Source organism: Hemicordylus capensis, chromosome 3 (assembly GCF_027244095.1).
Source record: "Hemicordylus capensis ecotype Gifberg chromosome 3, rHemCap1.1.pri, whole genome shotgun sequence".
NCBI classification, from domain to species: Eukaryota; Metazoa; Chordata; class Lepidosauria; order Squamata; family Cordylidae; genus Hemicordylus; species Hemicordylus capensis.
The window spans coordinates 260645118-260664160 of NC_069659.1; the positions used below are offsets into that span (position 1 = coordinate 260645118).

At 45.0% G+C, this 19043-nt stretch overlaps 1 protein-coding gene and 1 long non-coding RNA gene across 4 annotated transcripts in view; one reads left to right on the top strand and one right to left on the bottom strand.

Moving 5' to 3' along the window:
- Positions 1–607: 607 nt before the first annotated feature.
- On the top strand, positions 608–17719 carry LOC128350807 (uncharacterized). Its single transcript, XR_008319459.1, has 3 exons — positions 608–693; positions 6896–6931; positions 17613–17719. It is a non-coding gene; the product is annotated as an uncharacterized LOC128350807 (long non-coding RNA).
- ABRAXAS2 (abraxas 2, BRISC complex subunit) overlaps positions 6943–19043 on the bottom strand; it is a 38250-nt gene continuing 26149 nt past the window's right edge. For all 3 annotated transcript variants that reach the window (XM_053309534.1, XM_053309535.1, XM_053309536.1), the window contains one exon: positions 6943–9007. In XM_053309534.1, the coding sequence (XP_053165509.1) occupies positions 8535–9007 (473 nt within the window). In that variant the 3' untranslated portion in view covers positions 6943–8534. The remainder of the gene's footprint in view (positions 9008–19043) is intronic.

The window sequence follows — 19043 nt, forward strand, 5'->3', positions numbered from 1 at the left end:
ACCCATCCAAGACAGACGACTAAGCCAGGTAGCAACAGTACCTGAAAAACAAGCAAACTTGTTTCATTAATAAGTATTTCTGAGAAAAAAGTTCATAGTTAATAGAACAGTTCAAAATATTGATGGAGTAGCTGTAGCTTTTGGAAGCTCATGTGCCCACTGAGGCTTGTCCAAAATGGATTCTGCTTAATGGCTCTTCAACACCATTTGCAAAATTCAATCAACCACTCTTATTCTTCTAAGAGAAAGTTACAGGGAGCAGGCTAAAGGAGCGATACAATTGAACAGGTTTGTCTTCATGATACACAAATGCTCAAGATCAAATGTTTGTGTGCGTGGGAACAATTTTATTTTATGAATTCCTCTCTTTGTGACACACAGGCACACACCTCTGGCAAATACTATAAAATGCAGCAGTACTATGCAGAACTGAAAAGCACTGCAAATATAAACAGGTTGCTTACCTGTAACTTATGATCTGGATGTGATCCGTTGTAGCCATAAGGAATGGGTTCTGCGCCTGCGCAGGGACCTCTCGGGCTGATTGTCTAGCTCCTCTTGATGCCCCTCCTCCGCCTGCACGTGCAGTGCTGAGACCGTTAAGATTGGCAGTTGGGGCGTCTCCTCCTCAGTTTCTCACAGACCGCCGTCATGGGCAATCTGCAAGTTGACAAGTCCCTTCTCCCCAACCTGGTACTGCAGCGGGGATGGTCAGGGAGGGTACTTATGGCTACAACGGATCACATCCAGATCATAAGTTACAGGTAAGGAACCTGTTTATCTGGATTGTGATCCGTTGTAACCATAAGGAATGGGTGATTAGCAAGCTTCTCCTTTCTGGAGGTGGGTGCAGTTGACCCAAAGCCTACGCTAATACCCTTTTCAGCACAGTTCTTTCGAAATTTGCTTCACGTGCCATTCTCAAGTCAATAGCGTAATGTTTGATAAATGGCTGCTGAGATGACCACGTGGCAGCCATGCAGATATCCGACATCTTGATGCCAGCTAGGTGGGCTGCTGATGCTGCATAAGCCCAAGTGTGCCCGCACAGTCCTTGGCAGTGCAACTCCTTGGCATTTATATGCTTGAAAGATCAGTTCCACTATCCAGTGCGCAAGGCGCTGGCGTGAAATTGGTCGACTCCTATATTTCCCTCTGTAAGAGATAAAAAGTTTCCTACTCTTTCTGAAGGCATAAGTCCGCTCCAAATAATACAGGAGGGCCTGTATATATTCGAACGTCTAACGAGTGGAGTGCCCTTTCCAAATCAGTTACTGGGTCTTGAAAAAAAGGTAGGCAGAACTATCTCCTGATTTATGTGAAAGTCAGTAACTACTTTAGTGTGAAAGCGTGGATCCAACCTCAGAACTACCTTGTGAGGATAGAATTGAGTATACAGCTTATCCACATGAAGTGCTGTTAACTCACTCACTCGCTTCAATGTGATTGCTACCAGAAAGGCAGCCTTCAAGGATAGCAGTCTAATAGGTATTGTAGCCAGTGGTTCAAAGGGATCTGTAAGTGCCGACAACACTAAGGACAAGCTCCACTGTTCCAATGGCTGACGCACAGGTGGATACAAATTGTTAAGGCCCTTCAGGAAACGTTTACTTTCAGGATGGGAAAATACAGTTGAGCCATCCCAACCCTTATGTCTGGATGAAATGGCAACCAAATGCAGCTTGATAGAAACGTTGGCTAGCCCCATCAATTTCAGTGATCTTAAGTAAGCCAAAACCTCACGTGGCGTGGCACGCAAGGGCTTGATGCCTTTCCCCTTCATATAAATGCTATACCTCTTCCACTTGCAAGCGTAATTACGCCTAGTGGACTCACGCCTGCTATTTAGCAAGATATCTTTCATAACCTGATTCTCCAGGCTGTCATTTTCAAGCCCTGAACTTTGGGATGCAGCACCTTTCACCGTTCCCTTTGTAGCAGGTCTTGTCTTTTGGGGAACCTGTAGAAGGTGCCCCGTGACAACTGCAAAAGCGGAGTGAACCACAGTTGGCGTGGCCACCAAGGGGTCAGTAGAACACAGTCTGCCCTGTCTCGAATAATTTGTGCTACCACCCGGCCCAGAAGAGGTAGCGGTGGAAATAGATACCGGAAACCCACACTCCAGGTGTGCTGAAAAGCATCTCCCAGGGACCCCCAACCTATGCCCACATGTGAGCAGTAGTTGGCACACTTTTTGTTGGCACGCCTCACAAACAAGTCTATCGAGGGGACCCCCCCACTTCTCCAGGGGTTGTACAGCTGGTGGAAGATGTTGCAAGGCCTGAGGCTGACACTGCACAGCTGGTGCGTGAGGCGGTGCGGCAGGTGCCTGAAGCTGCATGGTCAGAGGCTGCAGCTGTATAGCTGGTGGCTGAACCTGCACCAGTGGTGGTTGAGCCTGCACAACTGGTGGCTGAAGCTGCATGACTGGCAGGGGTTGAGGTGGTACTGCTGCCTGCCCCTGAACAGCAGAAAACTGTGGCTGCTCCACAGGGCACTGGGCAGAGGGTTGCTGCATAGCCTTCCAGCGCAAGTAATCTGCATAGTCCCCTGGCAGCGTGTGTCGGAATCCGCAGCTGTGCGTTGGAAGTCCAGAAGGTAGCCCCATAGCGGACTCCACTGCAGATGGCAGACGAACAAGTACAGGTGAGTAGGCAGGTGTCCCAGGCAGTCGAGCTGGATCTCCCTCATCCTGCTCATCATCGAGGCCAACACTCAAAAACCCCTGGAACGTCGACCCAGACTGGAGTACTGGAAGCCGAGTCCATTAGGTCATGCAGATCCGCCCTCTGCCCTCCTTCCTGGATGCCGTAACCCGGTGTCCTAGGAGTAGAAGGAGATTCAGAGGGGGTCTTTGCCGGAGAGAGCAGAAAAGGAGCTCTCCCTAAAGCCGTGGCTGAAACTGCCAACGTCGATGCCGATGTCATACCGCAATTCATGCCCTGAACTGGCGAGGCAGTCATAGTCGATGTCGAAGCCAGTGTCGATGTCGATGGTAGTGTCAATGTTGAAAACTGCGACGGTGCCGTTAACGTCGACCACTGGGGTGGAATTGTCGACGTCGATGTTAATATCGGAAGATGCGGCTCCGCTGTCGATGTCGATGCCGACCAAGGAGGCGGAACCGTCGATGTCGACGCCAATACAGAAAGAGGCGGCTGTGCCGTCTATGCTGACGCCGAACGCGGTGCTGCCACCGATGTCGATGCCGAGTTAGACTCATCCGAGTCACCATTGAAAGTTTGTGCCGTCGTCGGCGAAGGGGTACAGTGCACCTTTGTTCCCTGCGCTTCCAATCCCTTCGTGCGCTCTCGATGCTTGTGCTTCACCTTCTTAGCAACATCCTTGGGCTTTTTGAAAACTTTTTTCAAAGACCTCACAGCACTAGAGGCCGCGGTTTTAGACTGCCGCTCTGCAGTTCCACGGTCGCTGGACTCCAGAGAGCCAGAAGTGCTCAATGTTGAACAGCTCCCTGACATCGAAGGGGAACCCACCGAGGGGCCCGGCTGTGGTGTCGGCGGGCGGAGTGCCTCATCATATAACTCTGCCCGAAGGCGCAGCGCCCTATTCTGCCTCGTCTGTTTTGAAAAAGAGCAACATACCCTACAAGCAGCGGTATTATGCTCCTCTCCTAGGCACATTAAGCACAAATCATGGTGATCTGTCGAGGGCAGCTTGGCCTGACACTTCTCACATCTTTTAAAAGCTTTCTTCTCCTCCATAGTCAAATCGGCACCAATGGAGGGAAAGTATAGTCACCAAATCCAAAGTCTGTCACACAACACAATCCGATATCCGTTCCATGGTCAAGTTGTAAAGGCAAATGATCTTTCAACAAATCCGTCCAACAAGAGTAATTCCTAACCAAGTCCAATCCAAGTTCAAACCAAAAGTCCAATACTCTCTAAAATTTCTCTCGAGGAGCAACAGCTACGAGGTCTGATCGCAAAGGCGGTCAAAGAGAAACTGAGGAGGAGATGCCCCAACCACCAATCTTAACGGTCTCAGCACTGCACATGCAGGCGGAGGAAGGGCGTCAAGAGGAGCTAGACAATCAGCCCGAGAGGTCCCTTCGCAGGCGCAGAACCCATTCCTTATGGCTACAACAGATCACATCCAGATCATGAACTATAGTAGCTTAGCCAAAAACAGAAGTTTAGAAGAGCTATTTTTTAAAGTTATAGTTCTGAATGTCCATTAATGTCAAACTTAAGAAAGCGCCTTCTCTGTCGTGAACCCTGTTGCCTGTTAAGAGCATCTGGAGGAATCTGGTTATGGTTGCTGCCAACTCGTTTGGTGGCAACTCGGGACCGGGCCTTTTCTGTGGCTGCCTCAGGGCTTTGGAACTCACTCCCTGCTGAAATAAGAGCATCTCTTTCTCTGTTTTTAGGAAGACCCTGAAGACGTACCTATTTTCTCAGGCCTTAAACTGATACAGAAATGTTTGGATTTTAATGTGTTTTATCTATTAGGATTTTTATCTTTTTATGAATTTCAAATGTTTTACTTGTGGTCCCAGGTGCAGAGCATCTGCACCTCTAGTTGGGCCCAGCTGTCCTCCCACTCCCACGCTGGCAAGCCTGGCTTTCTGGGTGCCCCCTCCCACTTTCTCCCCCCTCCTTCCAGCGGCCAGACCAGGGCCCGCCACCCCCGTTTCCCCCATCCGCTTCTCCCCCCTTCTCCCGGTGGCCTGGCTAGGGCCCCCCACTGCCGCCTTCTTCACCTGCTGGCCATTCGCCTCTCGCCTCCTCAGGCTCTCCTAGCAGACCCAGTGCACAGCATCTGCACCACTTTCTCTTCCCCGCTTGCCTGTCATCCACCTACTTCTGCCTGCCACTGTTGCCCAGCCGTCTCCTCTAGCATCTGCATGTTTGACTACCCGTCGCTGCCTCCTGCCCTCTCTCATCTTTGCCCAAATCCAAGCCCATTGCAGCCGCCGCTCCGCTGTAACCTCATGCAGCCACTGCTGGCCCGCAAGCCCCAGTCGCAGCCGCTGTGGCCAGGATTCCCCCAATGCTTGCATCCTCCTGCTGCTGCCAGGGCTTTGGCTGCCCAGTCTGAGCACTGAGCAGCAGTGCAGCATCACAGGTGCCCACCGTCAGCCAATCACCTCCCTTCTGCCACGTCCCCACACATCCCGTCTTGGTGAATCAATTATATAAGATAGATCATTCATACTTCAGAGTTAAGATGCATAACAGCCCATCAGAAAATTTAGTTAGAAGTAAAAACTATCCCCCACCATGTTTCAAAGAATTACCAAGAGAAATAAAAGCAAGTACTCATTTTATCTGAGTTGGCATTTCTCATTCTAAACTATTTTTCTTAGTGTGAAAATGGAACAGCAATATCAGAGCATTTGGCAGTGGCCTACATCCAGACTAATGTGTAAGGAAATAGCACAATGATGTTGGCAGTTGCACAAAGAAAGAAACATTTGTCCCAGATCAGTTTTTGCAGAAGATGCTGAAACATTGCACAATTTTCTATGTATTTTGGAGAAGGTATTGCAATAGTGGTTGTACAACATGAAGCACTGCAACTTTGTGCAGTTACACAAGCTTGAGTGCATACCATTTCCCTCATTGCACTAGTCTGGATGTCAAACAAGAACATTACAAAGCTGGTTAGCAACATCTGCGATATTGATAGTGTAGACATCAAAACTGTACACTTAATAATGGCTGCGTTCATGGCATTAATGATAGAAGTGTGCATTTTGTTTTTGAACAAAGGTTCTTAGGAACTCAAGGTCTTCACAGTTCTGACAAGACAAAGGCACTATTAGTGGGTAGTGTTCTTAGTGGATACCAGGAATGTAGAGTGTTTCTCTTGTTCTAGCTAGGATTGTACTCCGCAGCCCGGGAGAGCCAACTGATCTAGCTTTGCCAAGTTACACTGAAAGCTTTTTACCAGCCCAAACTGATGCAGCCACTGCTTCCCCCTTCTAGACATTGACAGACTGTCACAGTTATCCATGTGCCAATAGCCTCAAGACTACTGCAATACATGTGGGGCTGCTTTTGTGCATCTTTAAGATTATAGATTATTATTATTATTATTATTTCAATTTATAGATGCTAGGTTACCAAGACTAGTCGACAGGGACATCTCTTGAAGAACTTCACTGATTGTTAATCAAACTCCAAATTCAATTCAAAAAAACTGGTACTGAGTTGTAAAGCCCTAATAGCTTTAATTTTTCATACTGCACAAAAGGGTGGGTAGATAGAAAGCCAACTGGGATCAGACAGTAAAAGGTCAGCAAGGGTCCCATTTGTTTAATAAATCGCAAGTTGTGTCAAGTTGTGCTTAATAAATCGCAAGTTGTGTATTTGTAGACATACCAACAGCTGACACATGGTTGGAAGTTACTTGATTTGCACCCCGCCCTCAATTATTTTACAATTGGTTCTGGTTGATGGAGTTGAGGGTTCAAATTATACTTCAGTACCATAGAGAAGTGGTCACTTAAGAGATCTAGGATTCTTAAAAGTAATGTCATAATTCAAAACTTACTTTCAATGGGACTATTTAAACCTGGAAAAAATACCCATGAGGGAAATGCAGAACTGCTTGCAAAACAATTTGTGTATATGGTAAATAGAGTTGCTACCCCTAGAAGTTATTTTGGTCTGCTGTGCAAACTAAGGGGACGTTTAACTCACTGCTCTCAGTCTTCTGCTGTGAGGATTATAGATATTTGTCATGCATGAGCAAATGTGAATAATGGACATTAGAAAGAGTGATTACTATTGTATACAAACCATAATCTCATGGGTGCTCCTCTTCCCTCAGCCAATGGGGGAATCTTACTTCTGCAACATGCAGTTTTGTCAACAATTTATTGTCCCATTTGAAAAAAATCTTGACTAAAAACTGCTTTCACTTGCAGATAAATGATCTCACTGCAATGGAACCTTGCTGACAGGTATTAAAAGATAAGGATTAAATAAGATTTTATTGTCACATTTAACTGCTTAGTCAGAGATGTACATTAAAGGTTTTTGTGTGACATAAATTAAACCTTCTTGAATGAACTGATGAGATGGCAACAGCACTTATTTAACAAATCAGCACTACAGTTGGTTGCAGATACCCAAAGTTAGTAAAACCCAAACAGAGATCTCGTTCATTTGAACAGACTGCAGCAATGAAAAACAAGAATGCTTCATGTTAAGGCCAAGAAGTTTAAGTACTGAAAATAGAGAAGTGTTTAAGTCCCAAACATCCAAGGAAACAGAAGTATTTTTACCATATTTCAAAGCCACTTGGTTTTCGTTAGTACAAACAGGCCAACAAATGAGTTGTTTTGCTACTGAAGTTTTAGGTTATCCAGTATCTAAGAAAAATCTTCTTGCAGGGGCGGGGGGAGGTGTTAATCAAAAGTGGAATTATAAAAGACTAAGGTGCACCACAGACTCAAGGGTGTGCCATTTACTAATTGAGGAAAGCCTGAAAGAGAGACTTTTAATGGTACAGTATCATCTGAGCAAGAGTCTTACTGCAAGCATAAAATAAAAACATAAGTGCATCCAAACATTCTTTGCAGAGAGTCCACTTTGCTTCCAAAAATCACAAGGGTTTCTGCTTTGACTAGAGCTACAATTTAAGTTTAAGAGGAAAATCCAAAAGGTAGTTTACCAGACAGCCATTTCCACATCCCATGACTTGCACACCAATTTTAGAGTGCAAATCTGGCAAGTTTTGCAAGTAAGTCATGAGAAATTGTCTTCATCAAGTGATTAGGGTTTGCAGTGTTCTAAAGCCAACCTTTGACAAGACTACATGTATTTCACCACCTTCTGCTATGTGCTCTTCACATTTTAGAACAAAAATGAGATAATGAGGATAGCATGGTTAAGTCACTTTAAATCCACGAAGGTCAGAGTAGTTATGCTTGAGACATTCACTGATGATTTTACTGGTAATCGCTTTTCTACAGAAAAAGGCAACCATAATTTTAAGTGGTACATGTTAGGCTGGTAGAAAAAGATTGAAACAAACCTCATCTCTATTAAAAGAGCATGCAGAGAAGATAGTTCACATTTGTTCCAATCAGGCTTCTTGGAATTATCAAAGGGTTGTTTTTTTCTGGCAATAATCAATTTGGCTTCACCATTAAAAAGCCTGCTGATTAGAATTATTAGAAATAACCTCCCTAAAATTCAAGGCATGATAGTGCACGAGGTAAGCTTTGATTTTTGAGAACTTCATTTGAGACTCCGTGCTTAGTTGCTAAATCCCATTTTTCTTGACAGAAAATATGGCAACAAGTCCCCCCTCCCACAAATTTCACTTTGTCTACCAGTACATCCATGAATCTCCTCAATATTATAGTTTGATTATCCTAATGATTCCGTTATAAAAACTTGCAAAAACGCATCACAAAGTGAATAAGCCATCTAAGTGCAAGTCTTCTACATCTGTTGTGCACAATAATCCACTTCTGTAGCTCACTTCTTCCAAGTCAAATCCCAAAATATCTCTGTTAACAATTAGGAAAGATAGTGCTATATTAAGCTCATGTTCTATTAGATCTGGGAAATCTGAGTGTTCCTGGAGTCTCCATCTGCATGTGTCAAGGGTCGAGAATCCCTTGCTTGTGCGTATTCACTGTCAGATGACTCTGCTGGTTCAAGCAAGTTCTCACAGTCACTGTCTTCTGATTCATTAACATTGTTACCGGTGGTGGTTTGGGAAGAGGTTGGCATGGATGTTCCATTGCCAGAATGCTTCAATCCTGTATTTGTGGAAACATAGCTAGAAGAGCCCACTGCTTGAGGCCGAGGCATGAAGACATTGCTTTCTAGAACCCCAGGGTGTACAGCACTGTCGTGATTGATCACACTGAAGTCAGCATAAGGAGGAGGAGGAGGGTCAGAGGCATCTGATTCTTCAAGAGTACTACCTTCCACAGCAAAACCAGCATGAGACATTCGTGGGATAAATATAGGCTCCAAGGTATCATTTGACATTTGCCGGCTTATGATGGCTTGCTGCAGCCCTATAAAAAATGAAACAGAAGAAGTAGTGCTGTGGTTACATGTCAGAGGCAGACAATTGGTGTACACACTGGTCTGCATTTATGGAAGAAACTGCTGCTGGGGACATGGGAAAGGAATTAAACACAACTGAGGACAGAATATGTATTTAAATCATTTGAGCAGAAAATTGCCTATGCTGAAAATAAAGTATAAACTACGCTCTATGTTCCCCTGCACATTGCTTAGTACTAGCATTATTTGTATAATGTATCTTTTCCAGATTTAAACTATTTTTTGCAAGGCAAAATTAAACAAACCAAACTAATCTGCTTAATTCAAAACTGACAATGTTTTAAATAATGTAAGCAAGCAGTAATACAAACTTGATAGTGGACTGCTATGAGGTGTAATTGTTGCTTCTGAAAAAGTTCTAGACAGGTGGAAGGAATGGTACATTAACTGTAGTGTGTGCATACACACACATATATCAGTTCAGAACAGAGGTCTTCAGTCATGCAAGAAAGAGTACTTTAATTTCAACTGGCTTCTATTTAACAGAGTCAGAAGTCACAACCTAGCAGTTACTACTTGATATACAACAGGGGTGTCAAACTGAAATCTGGTGGTGGGACAGATTGGATTCTGATACACTTCTGGGATTATGATTCTGATACACATAAACCGCCTTCTGTTCCCTTGCACTACTGCTTTCCCCCTCCTCCTCCGCCCCCTTTATCTCATTCATTTTCTTCTCCCCTCTCTTGCCCTGCCCACTTAAATTAGCTGAAAGCACTACTTTTACACCGAGGGAAAGGATGAGGCAGTCCTGACAAGAGAGCAGGGAAGGGGAGAGTGAGAGCGGAGGAAAGGGCAGGCCTGATGTGTGTGAGAGAGAGGGGGGATGGGAGAGAAATACTGGTGGTGAGGAAGAAAGCCTATGCATGGCGGAGTGGGGGGGAGAAAGGAGCAGCTCAAGGGGAAGGAGTAAGCCAGCCAGCACTTTGAATGCCACCACTTCCATGAGGGCAGGGGGAGGAAGGAGTGATGCAGTGTGTGCGGGGGAGTGGCGGGAGGAGCCTGGCCAGGGTAGAGGGCACTTCAGCATGCAGCAGAGCAGCAGGAGGGAAAAGAAAGCTGTGGTGTGGAGAAAGGAAGGAAGATCAGAGGGCTGAATATGGCCTGCAGGCTTGACAGCCTCGATATACAAGATCTAGAATACTCCAACAGATACCTAGACAGAAGACCAAGCAAAGGAATTGCCCCATCATCCACTAGATAACTGGTTCTAAACTGCTCTTAGATGTTCAACTAAAAAAAAATCTACCCTCCTGTAATTTGACCTATTCCTGACATCTGAGGCAGAGAAAGTTTCTTTACCCTCTATATAATAGCCCTTCAGGTAGAGTACTATCCTGCTGCCGCATCTCCAGTCTACATACTCAGTTCCTGCAACCCTTCCTCACAGGGTTTGTTTTCCAGACCATCTTTCTTAACCTTCTCCAAACATGCTTGTTTGAGAACATCCTTAAGTGTGGCACCAGAACTGGAGACATAACCCTTGATGAGGTCTGACTAATGGGGAACTACTTATTTTTGCAGCGTAAAGCTATGGTTCCATTAATGCAATCTAAAACCACATTCACCTCTTTTTTTTGCAGCTTATCACATTGCCAACTCACACTCAGCTTGCTGGACTGCAATGCTGAGATCCTTTTATTAGTCTGGTAGGATTAATTCTTGACAAATCCACACTGGCTTCCACTAATCACTGCACTGTAATCAGTCTATAAGGATCTTGATTGTTCTATAGTCTGTTCTAGTATCTTCCCTGGTATTATGAACACAACAGATATTTATATACCACTTTTAAACAAAGTTCCCAAAGCAGTTTACATAGATATAAATAAATAAATCTGGATGGCTTTAAGAGGGGTTTGGATAACTTCATGGAGGAGAGGTCTATCATCGGCTACTAGTCGGAAGGCTACAGGCCACCTCCTGCCTCAAAGGCAGGATGCCTCTGAATACCAGTTGTGGGGGAGTAACAGCAGGAGAGAAGGCATGCCCTCAACTCCTGCCTGTGGCTTCCAGCGGCATCTGGTGGGCCACTGTGCAAAACAGGATGCTGGACTAGATGGGCCTTGGGCCTGATCCAGCAGGGCTGTTCTTATGTTCTTAAATAGGCTCCCTGTCTCCTGGCTCACAGTAATAATCTATTGTAGTCAAACAGACCAGTCTGGTTTTAGATCTTCTCCCCAACTCCTTGCTTCTGAAGAGTGGGACAACTTTAAGCAGCTCCCAGTCTTGAGACAATCACTGGTTTCCCAGCATTTCTCAGAAGTTAGACAGAGGCTTTGACAGTGTCAGCAGATTTTTAGCAACCTAAGATGCAATTCATTTAGTCCTGAAGACTTGAACCCATTTAAATAGTTAATAGTAAGGATATGTACGAACATCGGTCCATACAGCAGTTCAAAGTTGAACAGTTTTGTGGTTCTGTGAGCTGGTTAATTCTGGTTTGGCCCAAACACGAACCAGTTCAGTGTGGTGTTGGGGGTGTCGGCTGGCAAGCAGCACCTTTAAAAGTGAATACAGCAGGTCCTTACCTGAGTGATCGCCGCTCCATGAAGTTTCCTGATGCTGTGGCACTCCCCCCACCCAAACAGCCTGCACAAGGCATGCAAGGAGACTATGTGCATGTCGTTGCTATGACACCATCATGCGTGGGATGTTGGGGGAGTGCTGCTGCAGCAGGAAATTGCATGGAGTAGTTGTCATGCAGGTAAGGAACTGCTGTACTCATTTTTAAAAGGTGCTACTCACCGTTGCCCTTTCGAACTGGCAAACCAGTTCATTGTTGGGCTGAACCAGAATGAACCAGTTCACAGAACCATGAACTGGTTTGACTTCGAACAGCTACATGGACAGAGGTTGGTGCACATCCCTAGTTAGAAGTTATCAGTCTTGAACTTTAATTCTATCCCCTCACCATTCATACCACTTCTGTGAGTTCCCCTGCATGCAAAGATCAGAAGCAAAAATGAACACTGGTAGTTACTGTGAAGATTTTTTTTTTCTTGTTGGTGGACAAGAAAATCATCCAGAATGATTTAAACCCATTCATTCCAGAGATAGGACTTCTGTAAATCAGCAAGTCTGACAGATTCCTCCAACCCCGTTTCCTAGAAAAGCTGTAGCAGAGACCAGAAACAAGAATTATTCGTTCTTAGAAGAATTAATAATTGGAACAAGGAGAGTAGAAATACCCAGTAGTCAGCCCACAAATGAGGAAGTGGATGAAATCCAAGAAGAAATTGTGTGACACAGATCACACCTCAGGGGCAGCAAATACCCCTGGACTACAGGATGAAGCTGAATGCCCTCAATTCACCAATAAGAAACCTTTATGGTAAATACTAATGTTCCTTTCTATCTTGATGGATGGCATCCAGAAGTCCAACAACAGGCAGGGCATCATGATGCTTGTACTGAGGTGGAAACAGACTGAAGAACTCTGTGGCCAAAAAAGACTCTGCAGAAGCAATTGTATTGAGTTTGTAGTGACATGTGAATGCAGAAGACCAAGCTGCAGGTCTGAGGACTTCTTCCACTTTGTAAACAAACATGACACAGGCCTTGATCTGCCTGCTTAGGATGGACTTGGAAACCTTCTTTCCCATCATGGGCAGAAGAAAAAGAAACAGAGAGGCTATTAGCCTGCCTGCTGTATGTAGAAAGATGTGGACATCCAACTTGTGCTACTTTCCTGTATTAGTTTGATATAAGAAATTTCCTTCTATTCCTTATATGTATTCTTTATTTTCAGCTCATAACTAAGCTTTTTGTACAGTCACAGTGGCTTTTTTTTAGATAGTAGTATTTGACTTCCATTCTGTTTCTCTCTCTGATTGAGACTGATTGGCTGTGCTTTAGCTGCTCCTGCAGGAATTCATCCAATTTGGACAAAATGGGGCTTAGACAAATTTGTGCAGGACAGTTATCAACAGCTACTAGTCCTGATGGCGAGAGATTACCTTCATGTTCAGAGACAGGATGCCTCTGAATATCAGCTGCAATGCAGCAATAGCAGGAGAGGGTACATGCCTTCATTTCCTGACTGTGTGGCTTCCCCTTTCACACAGAGGGTCACTGGTATTGGTATTACATGGCCATGTAAGGATGTGCCATGTAATGCCATGTAAAGCAAGCCATGCCTGTTGGGATTTCTAAACTTTGGGCCCTTATAAAGAGAAGCAATGCCAAGGGTGCAATATTGTTGCCTAATAATTAATTGGGCCAGGTACAGGTATGTGTTTTGGATTGTCTATCTATTCCATACTGCACTGGTAAGTCAGCAGGCTATTACAGGGGAAGGGAACTCAAATTTGCTGTTTCCCCTTCCAGCTGGCCTACCAGCTTTTTGACCTTGGAGAGCAGTGCCAATTAACCACAGAACCTCACCTTATTACTCTGTAGTGCCAGGTTGATCCAAAATAAGTCTGAGATCATCCATGACTTGATTATGGATGGAGGAGTTGACCTGTTATGCATTGCTGAGACCTGGTCGGGAGAGCCTAGTGGTCTGGTCTGGTCTCAGCTTCTCCCAGTGCTATACTCTGTGGTGGAACACAGAGGTGAGAGAATTGGATTGGGTGGGTGAGTTGGGGTGGTGGTGTAGCTGTGGTCTATAAGAATACAATTTGCCTTACCAGGATCCCTGTCAGGGAATTGGCCTATATAGAATGTGTGTACCTAAACCTGGGGATCAAGGACAGACTGGGACTTCTGTTGGTGAACTGATCACCCCACTGCCCAACAGAGTTCTTAACCAAGTTGACAGATCTAGTTGTGAAGTTGGTATTGGAGTTGCCCAGATTACTGGTGGTGGGGGACTTCAATGTTCATTTTGTTGTCAGGTGTGACTCAGGAATTAATAGTGGCCATGACAACTATGGGCCTGTCCCAAGTGTTGGCACATGTTGCCGGTCACATACTTAATTTGGTATTTAATAAGTCTGTATACCACCCACTACCAAAGTCTCTAGGTGGTTCACAGCATAAAACCTCTGATCAGAGTGGTGTTCGGTGGGTGGGGACTCCTGTCATCTCCCCATTGTGATGGATGGACCACTATCTGGTTGAGGTAGGACTTGCAAACAACCCAGCTCTGCAGGGCTGAAGGACGGTCCATTAGGATGGTCTGCTCAAGAAGGTTATTGGATCCAATAGGATTCCAAGAAGCCTTGGAAGAGTTTGAGTTGGCTTTGCTAGTTATTCTGTTGATGCTCTGGTGCAAACATAACGAACTTACTAGAGCAGTAGACACAACTACTCCTAAGCGTCCTCTCTAACCTGCTTCAAAATCAGTCTTGTGGTATTCGGTAGAACTATACCAGAGAGCCCCTGGTGGTGCAGTGGTAAAACTGCCGCCCTGTAACCAGAAAGTTGCAAGTTCGATCCTGACCAAGGGCTCAAGGTTGACTCAGCCTTCCATCCTTCCGAGGTCGGTAAAATGAGTACCCAGAATGTTGGGGGGCAATATGCTAAATCACTGTAAACCGCTTAGAGAGCTTCCAGCTATAGAGTGGTATATAAATGTAAGTGCTATTGCTATAGGAGCTGACATGGAGAGGTAGGAGACTAGAGTACAAGTGGCGGAAGGCTTGGCACAAATCTATGCTCTGGCAGAAGAAGATCTATGCTCTGGAAGTGCAGGAAGCAAAGTAGTGATACTTTCCTGCCCAGATTGCTTCCATAAATTCATGTCCAGCAGAATTGTCTAGGGTTGTGAGGGGACTAGTATGTGCCCCCACCCCTTTGAATTTGAACCTTAAAGCATCAGTCACTTACTGTGAAGTTTTCAATAAACTTTTCATGGATAAACTCTCTCATATTCCGGACAAACTGGATTCCACAGTTACTGCAGAGTCTACCGTGGAGGTGTCCAGCAACTCCTCTTATAGGATTAGATTGGATCACTTTCCGTTCATAACTCTTGAGGATGTTGACAAACTGCTTCGGACTGTGTGTCTCACAGCCTGTTCTCTTGACCCTTGCCCAACTTTATTTTATCTTGTGATCATATTATCAGAGAGGGTCTCGTAAATATTATAAATGCTTCTCTGAAGGAGGGAAGGATGCCTCCTTCTTAAGAAGTCTATTAGGCTTTATTTGTAGAAACCTGCATTGGATCCCTCAGAGCTCACTAACAACAGACCCATTTCCAATCTTCCATGGTTGGGCAAGGTGACTGAAAAGGTGGTGGCCTCTCAACTCCAGGCAGTTTTGGATGATACAGAGTATCTAGACCCAGCTCAAACTGGCTTTCAAGTGGGCTATAGGGTTAAAACTGCCTTGGTTGGCCTGATGGATGACGTCCAATTTGCTACTGCCCAAAGGAGTACGATTTTGCTGATGCTTTTGGATATCTTGGTGGCTTTTGATACCATTGACCATGGTATCCTTCTCGGTCACCTGCAGAGGTGGGATTGGGTGGCACTGTTTTACAGTTATTCCGTTCCTACTTCTCTGGCAGATTCCAGATGGTGTCGATTGGTGATTGTTGCTCTGCAAAGTGAGAACTAAGGTATGGTGTTACACAAGGCCATACTGTCTCCAATGCTCTTTAACATCTACATGAAACCACTGAGAGAGAGGATCAGGAGATTTGGCACAGGGTATTATCAATATGCTGACACCAAGATCTATTTCTCCATATTCACCTCATGAGGAAATGGTACAACTTCCCTCAATGCTTGCTGGAGCCAGAAACTGGCTGGATGAGAGATAATCAGCTGAAGTTGAATCCAAATAAGATGGGGGTACTGATTGGGGGGAGGGGGGACCCAAGAGATGGTAGATCTGCCTATTCTGGATGGGGTTGCACTCCCGCTGAAGGATCAGGTATGTCGCTTGGAAATGCTCCTGGATCCAACTCCGTTTTCTCAGGTTGGCAGTAGCCAGAAGTGCTTTTAATCAGCTTTGGCTGATATGTCAGCATATGCTGGTAACCTTCAAGCTCAATTACTGTAATGCACTCTATATGGAGCTGCCTTTGTACATAGTCTAGAACAGTGATTCTCAAACTTGGATCCTCAGGTGTTATTGGACTTCAACTCCCATAATCCCCAACCAAAGGCCACTGAGGCTGGGGATTATGGGAGTTGAAGTCCAATAACACCTGAGGACCCAAGTTTGAGAATCACTGGTCTAGAAGATACAATTGTTAAAGAATGTGGTAGCCAGGCTGGGACAACCTGAAGGGTTATGACACAGATATAAAACAGATTATGAAAGAACTACACGGACTGCCAATATGTTTCCAAGTGAAATGCTGGTTATTATCTATAAATCCCTGAACGGCTTGGGTCTAGGGTACTTAAGAAAGCACCTTCTTTGTCATGAACCCAGCCACCTATTAAGATCATCTGGGGAGGTCCAGCTATGGTTGCCACCAGCTCATTTGGTGATGACTTTGAACCAGGTTCTCTGTGGCTGCTCCGGGGCTTTGGAATATGTTCCCTGTCAAATTAAGAACATCTCTGCCTCCGATTGCTTTTAGGAAGACCCTAAAGACACACCTGTTTTCTCAGGCTGTTAACTGAAATTTAAAACTGTTTAGTTTATCCTTTGAGATGGTTTTAACTAGGGATGTGCACGAAAATCTTCGGCGCCGATGGGGGTAGCACTTTAAGGGCGGGGGAGGGTGTACTCACCCCTCCCACTGCATTTCCCCTGCCGGCGCGCTGTTGATTTTAAGCCCCTCGGGGCAGCAGCGTTCCTCCCTGCCGCCCCGTTTCCCACTTCCGGCTACTTCTGGAAGTGGCCGGAAGTCGCGAGCGCATGTGCCCCATTGTGTGTGTGCACGCGCGCCCTTCTGCCGTGTGCGCGAGCGCACACACGATGGGCACGCGCTCGCAACTTCCGGCAGACAGGGGAAATGGGGCAGCAGGGAGGAACGCTGCTGCCCCGAGGGACTTAAAATCAACAGCGCGCCGGCGGGGGAAATGCGGCGGGAGGGGTGAGTACACCCTCCCCCGCCCTTAAAGTGCTACCCCCGTCAGCATTTCGGCACCGAAACCGACCCCAGCGCCGAAACGTTTTGGAGGCCTTCATAATGGCCTCCGAAACATTTCGGGCACAAGCCTAGTTTTAACTTTTTATTCTGTGAAATCATTTTTATTGTTTTATATTTTAAATTGTGTATACCACTTAAAAGATACACACGATATGTATACACATGCATTTATATTTATTTATACACACACACCTTATTTATATGATAAATGCTGGCATTGGAAAGTGCTAGTATTACTAGACACTTTCCAAAAATACTTCTAACCTCACTGACCAACTCTTCCTTACTGGTTAGAATAAAGTTAAGGATAGTCAATCCACTCATTCATTCCTTCACCTTCTGAAAGGTGGAGGAGCTCTTCAAAGGGGTATTTTATTCTAGAACTCCCCCCCACCCCAATATAGTTGAAAGGTGTATAGATAGTTTACTTATGGACCATGACCAAAACACAGCACACAAACAGTTAAATACAGAATCAAATTGTTGAAACACAGTATCGTGTTAAACAAGAAAATTAAAGCTAATCTGTTCACATCTTATTTTGCAAGCCGCTGCACAGAATCTTGCCATTCTACCAGTAATCTCTACATGATGGTCCATTAAGAAATAAGCCACATAGAAGTCATCTGAATGACTCGGGCACTTTTTAAAGTAAGGCTCAATCCAGGTAAGTGAATAACTTTTTTAAAAAGGACAAAGCAAAACATGCGAGATTGTCTCAATCTCACCTGTGCCGCATGGGCACAAACGATTCCTCTGAGGGACTCTCTTGTATCTTCCCTCTAAAACCGCAGAGGGCAAAATATTAAACCAAGCTTGCGAAAAGGCTCTCCTCTGGCTTAGGGCTGGTAAGAGTGTAAGATATGCTGCAGGACAGGGAAAGTTTAAGAAATTGCCACAGCTATTTCTAGGATGAAAAGTGTATTGTTTTTAGTATTTTCGATGGACAACCTTATCCGGACATATCCTAGCATAGCAGAATGCTGGTAGAGTCTTCTCCCTTGATAATTCCTCTTGCAATCTAGTCTGCATACTTTTGCTCTCCATGTTACTGGTTCTCACGAGGCACTTGTTTGTCCTGCTTATGTATAGTCACTCCAGCCAGGTTCCTTGCAATTAGCAGAAGCTTCATGACACCCCATTACTACCACTTAATATCAATGGGATGGAAACTTATATACAGCTTTTCAACAGAAGTTCCCAAAGATATAAATAAATAATAAAATGGCTCCCTGTCCCCAAAGGGCTCACAATCTAAAAAAGAAACACAAGATAGACACCAGCAATAACCACTAGAGGGATGCTCTACTGGGTATGGATAGGGCCAGTTGCGTTCTCGCTGCTAGATAAAGAGAGTCACCATTAAAAGGGTGCCTCTTTGCTATGTTAGCAGAGGATTGCATGTGCTTGGATGGATTTGAATATGGCTGCTTCTTGTCAACTCTGTCCAAACATGGAGGGAGCTAGAGAGAAGGAAAGGCTTCTCTGGCTACCTCCATACAGACAATACTCTGGGCTCCAACAGTGGAGTGACCGAAGAGGAACACCTCACTGAAAGCAGTGATTGTGGAAATAAGCATTCCTCTTCACAAATGCATGCACTCTTTCTATTGCCATCCCGTCAATTTTTCTAACGTTCTGTGGGCAGCTTCACACAACTGCCAGACTAAGAAAGAGGGAACCTCTGGTTCTTTTCAACAATACTTGGGCAGTCATGTAAGGCTGCCCTATATCACAGTGTGATAAAGCATGCCTGACATATTGAGTAACTAGGCAAGGAATATCAACTGAACACTGGATTTCCAAGACAGGCGTAGTAGTGTTCCTCTAAAATCTAGATAATCAGCACTTTGTTCCAGACCCAGCATGCCATTTCCTAAATCCCACAATATCCTGGAATTTGTTCGGATGAGTTTGAGAATTTGCACAGTACAGCACTGCATCCATCCCCAAACAGTTTACACCACTGTCTTGCCCGA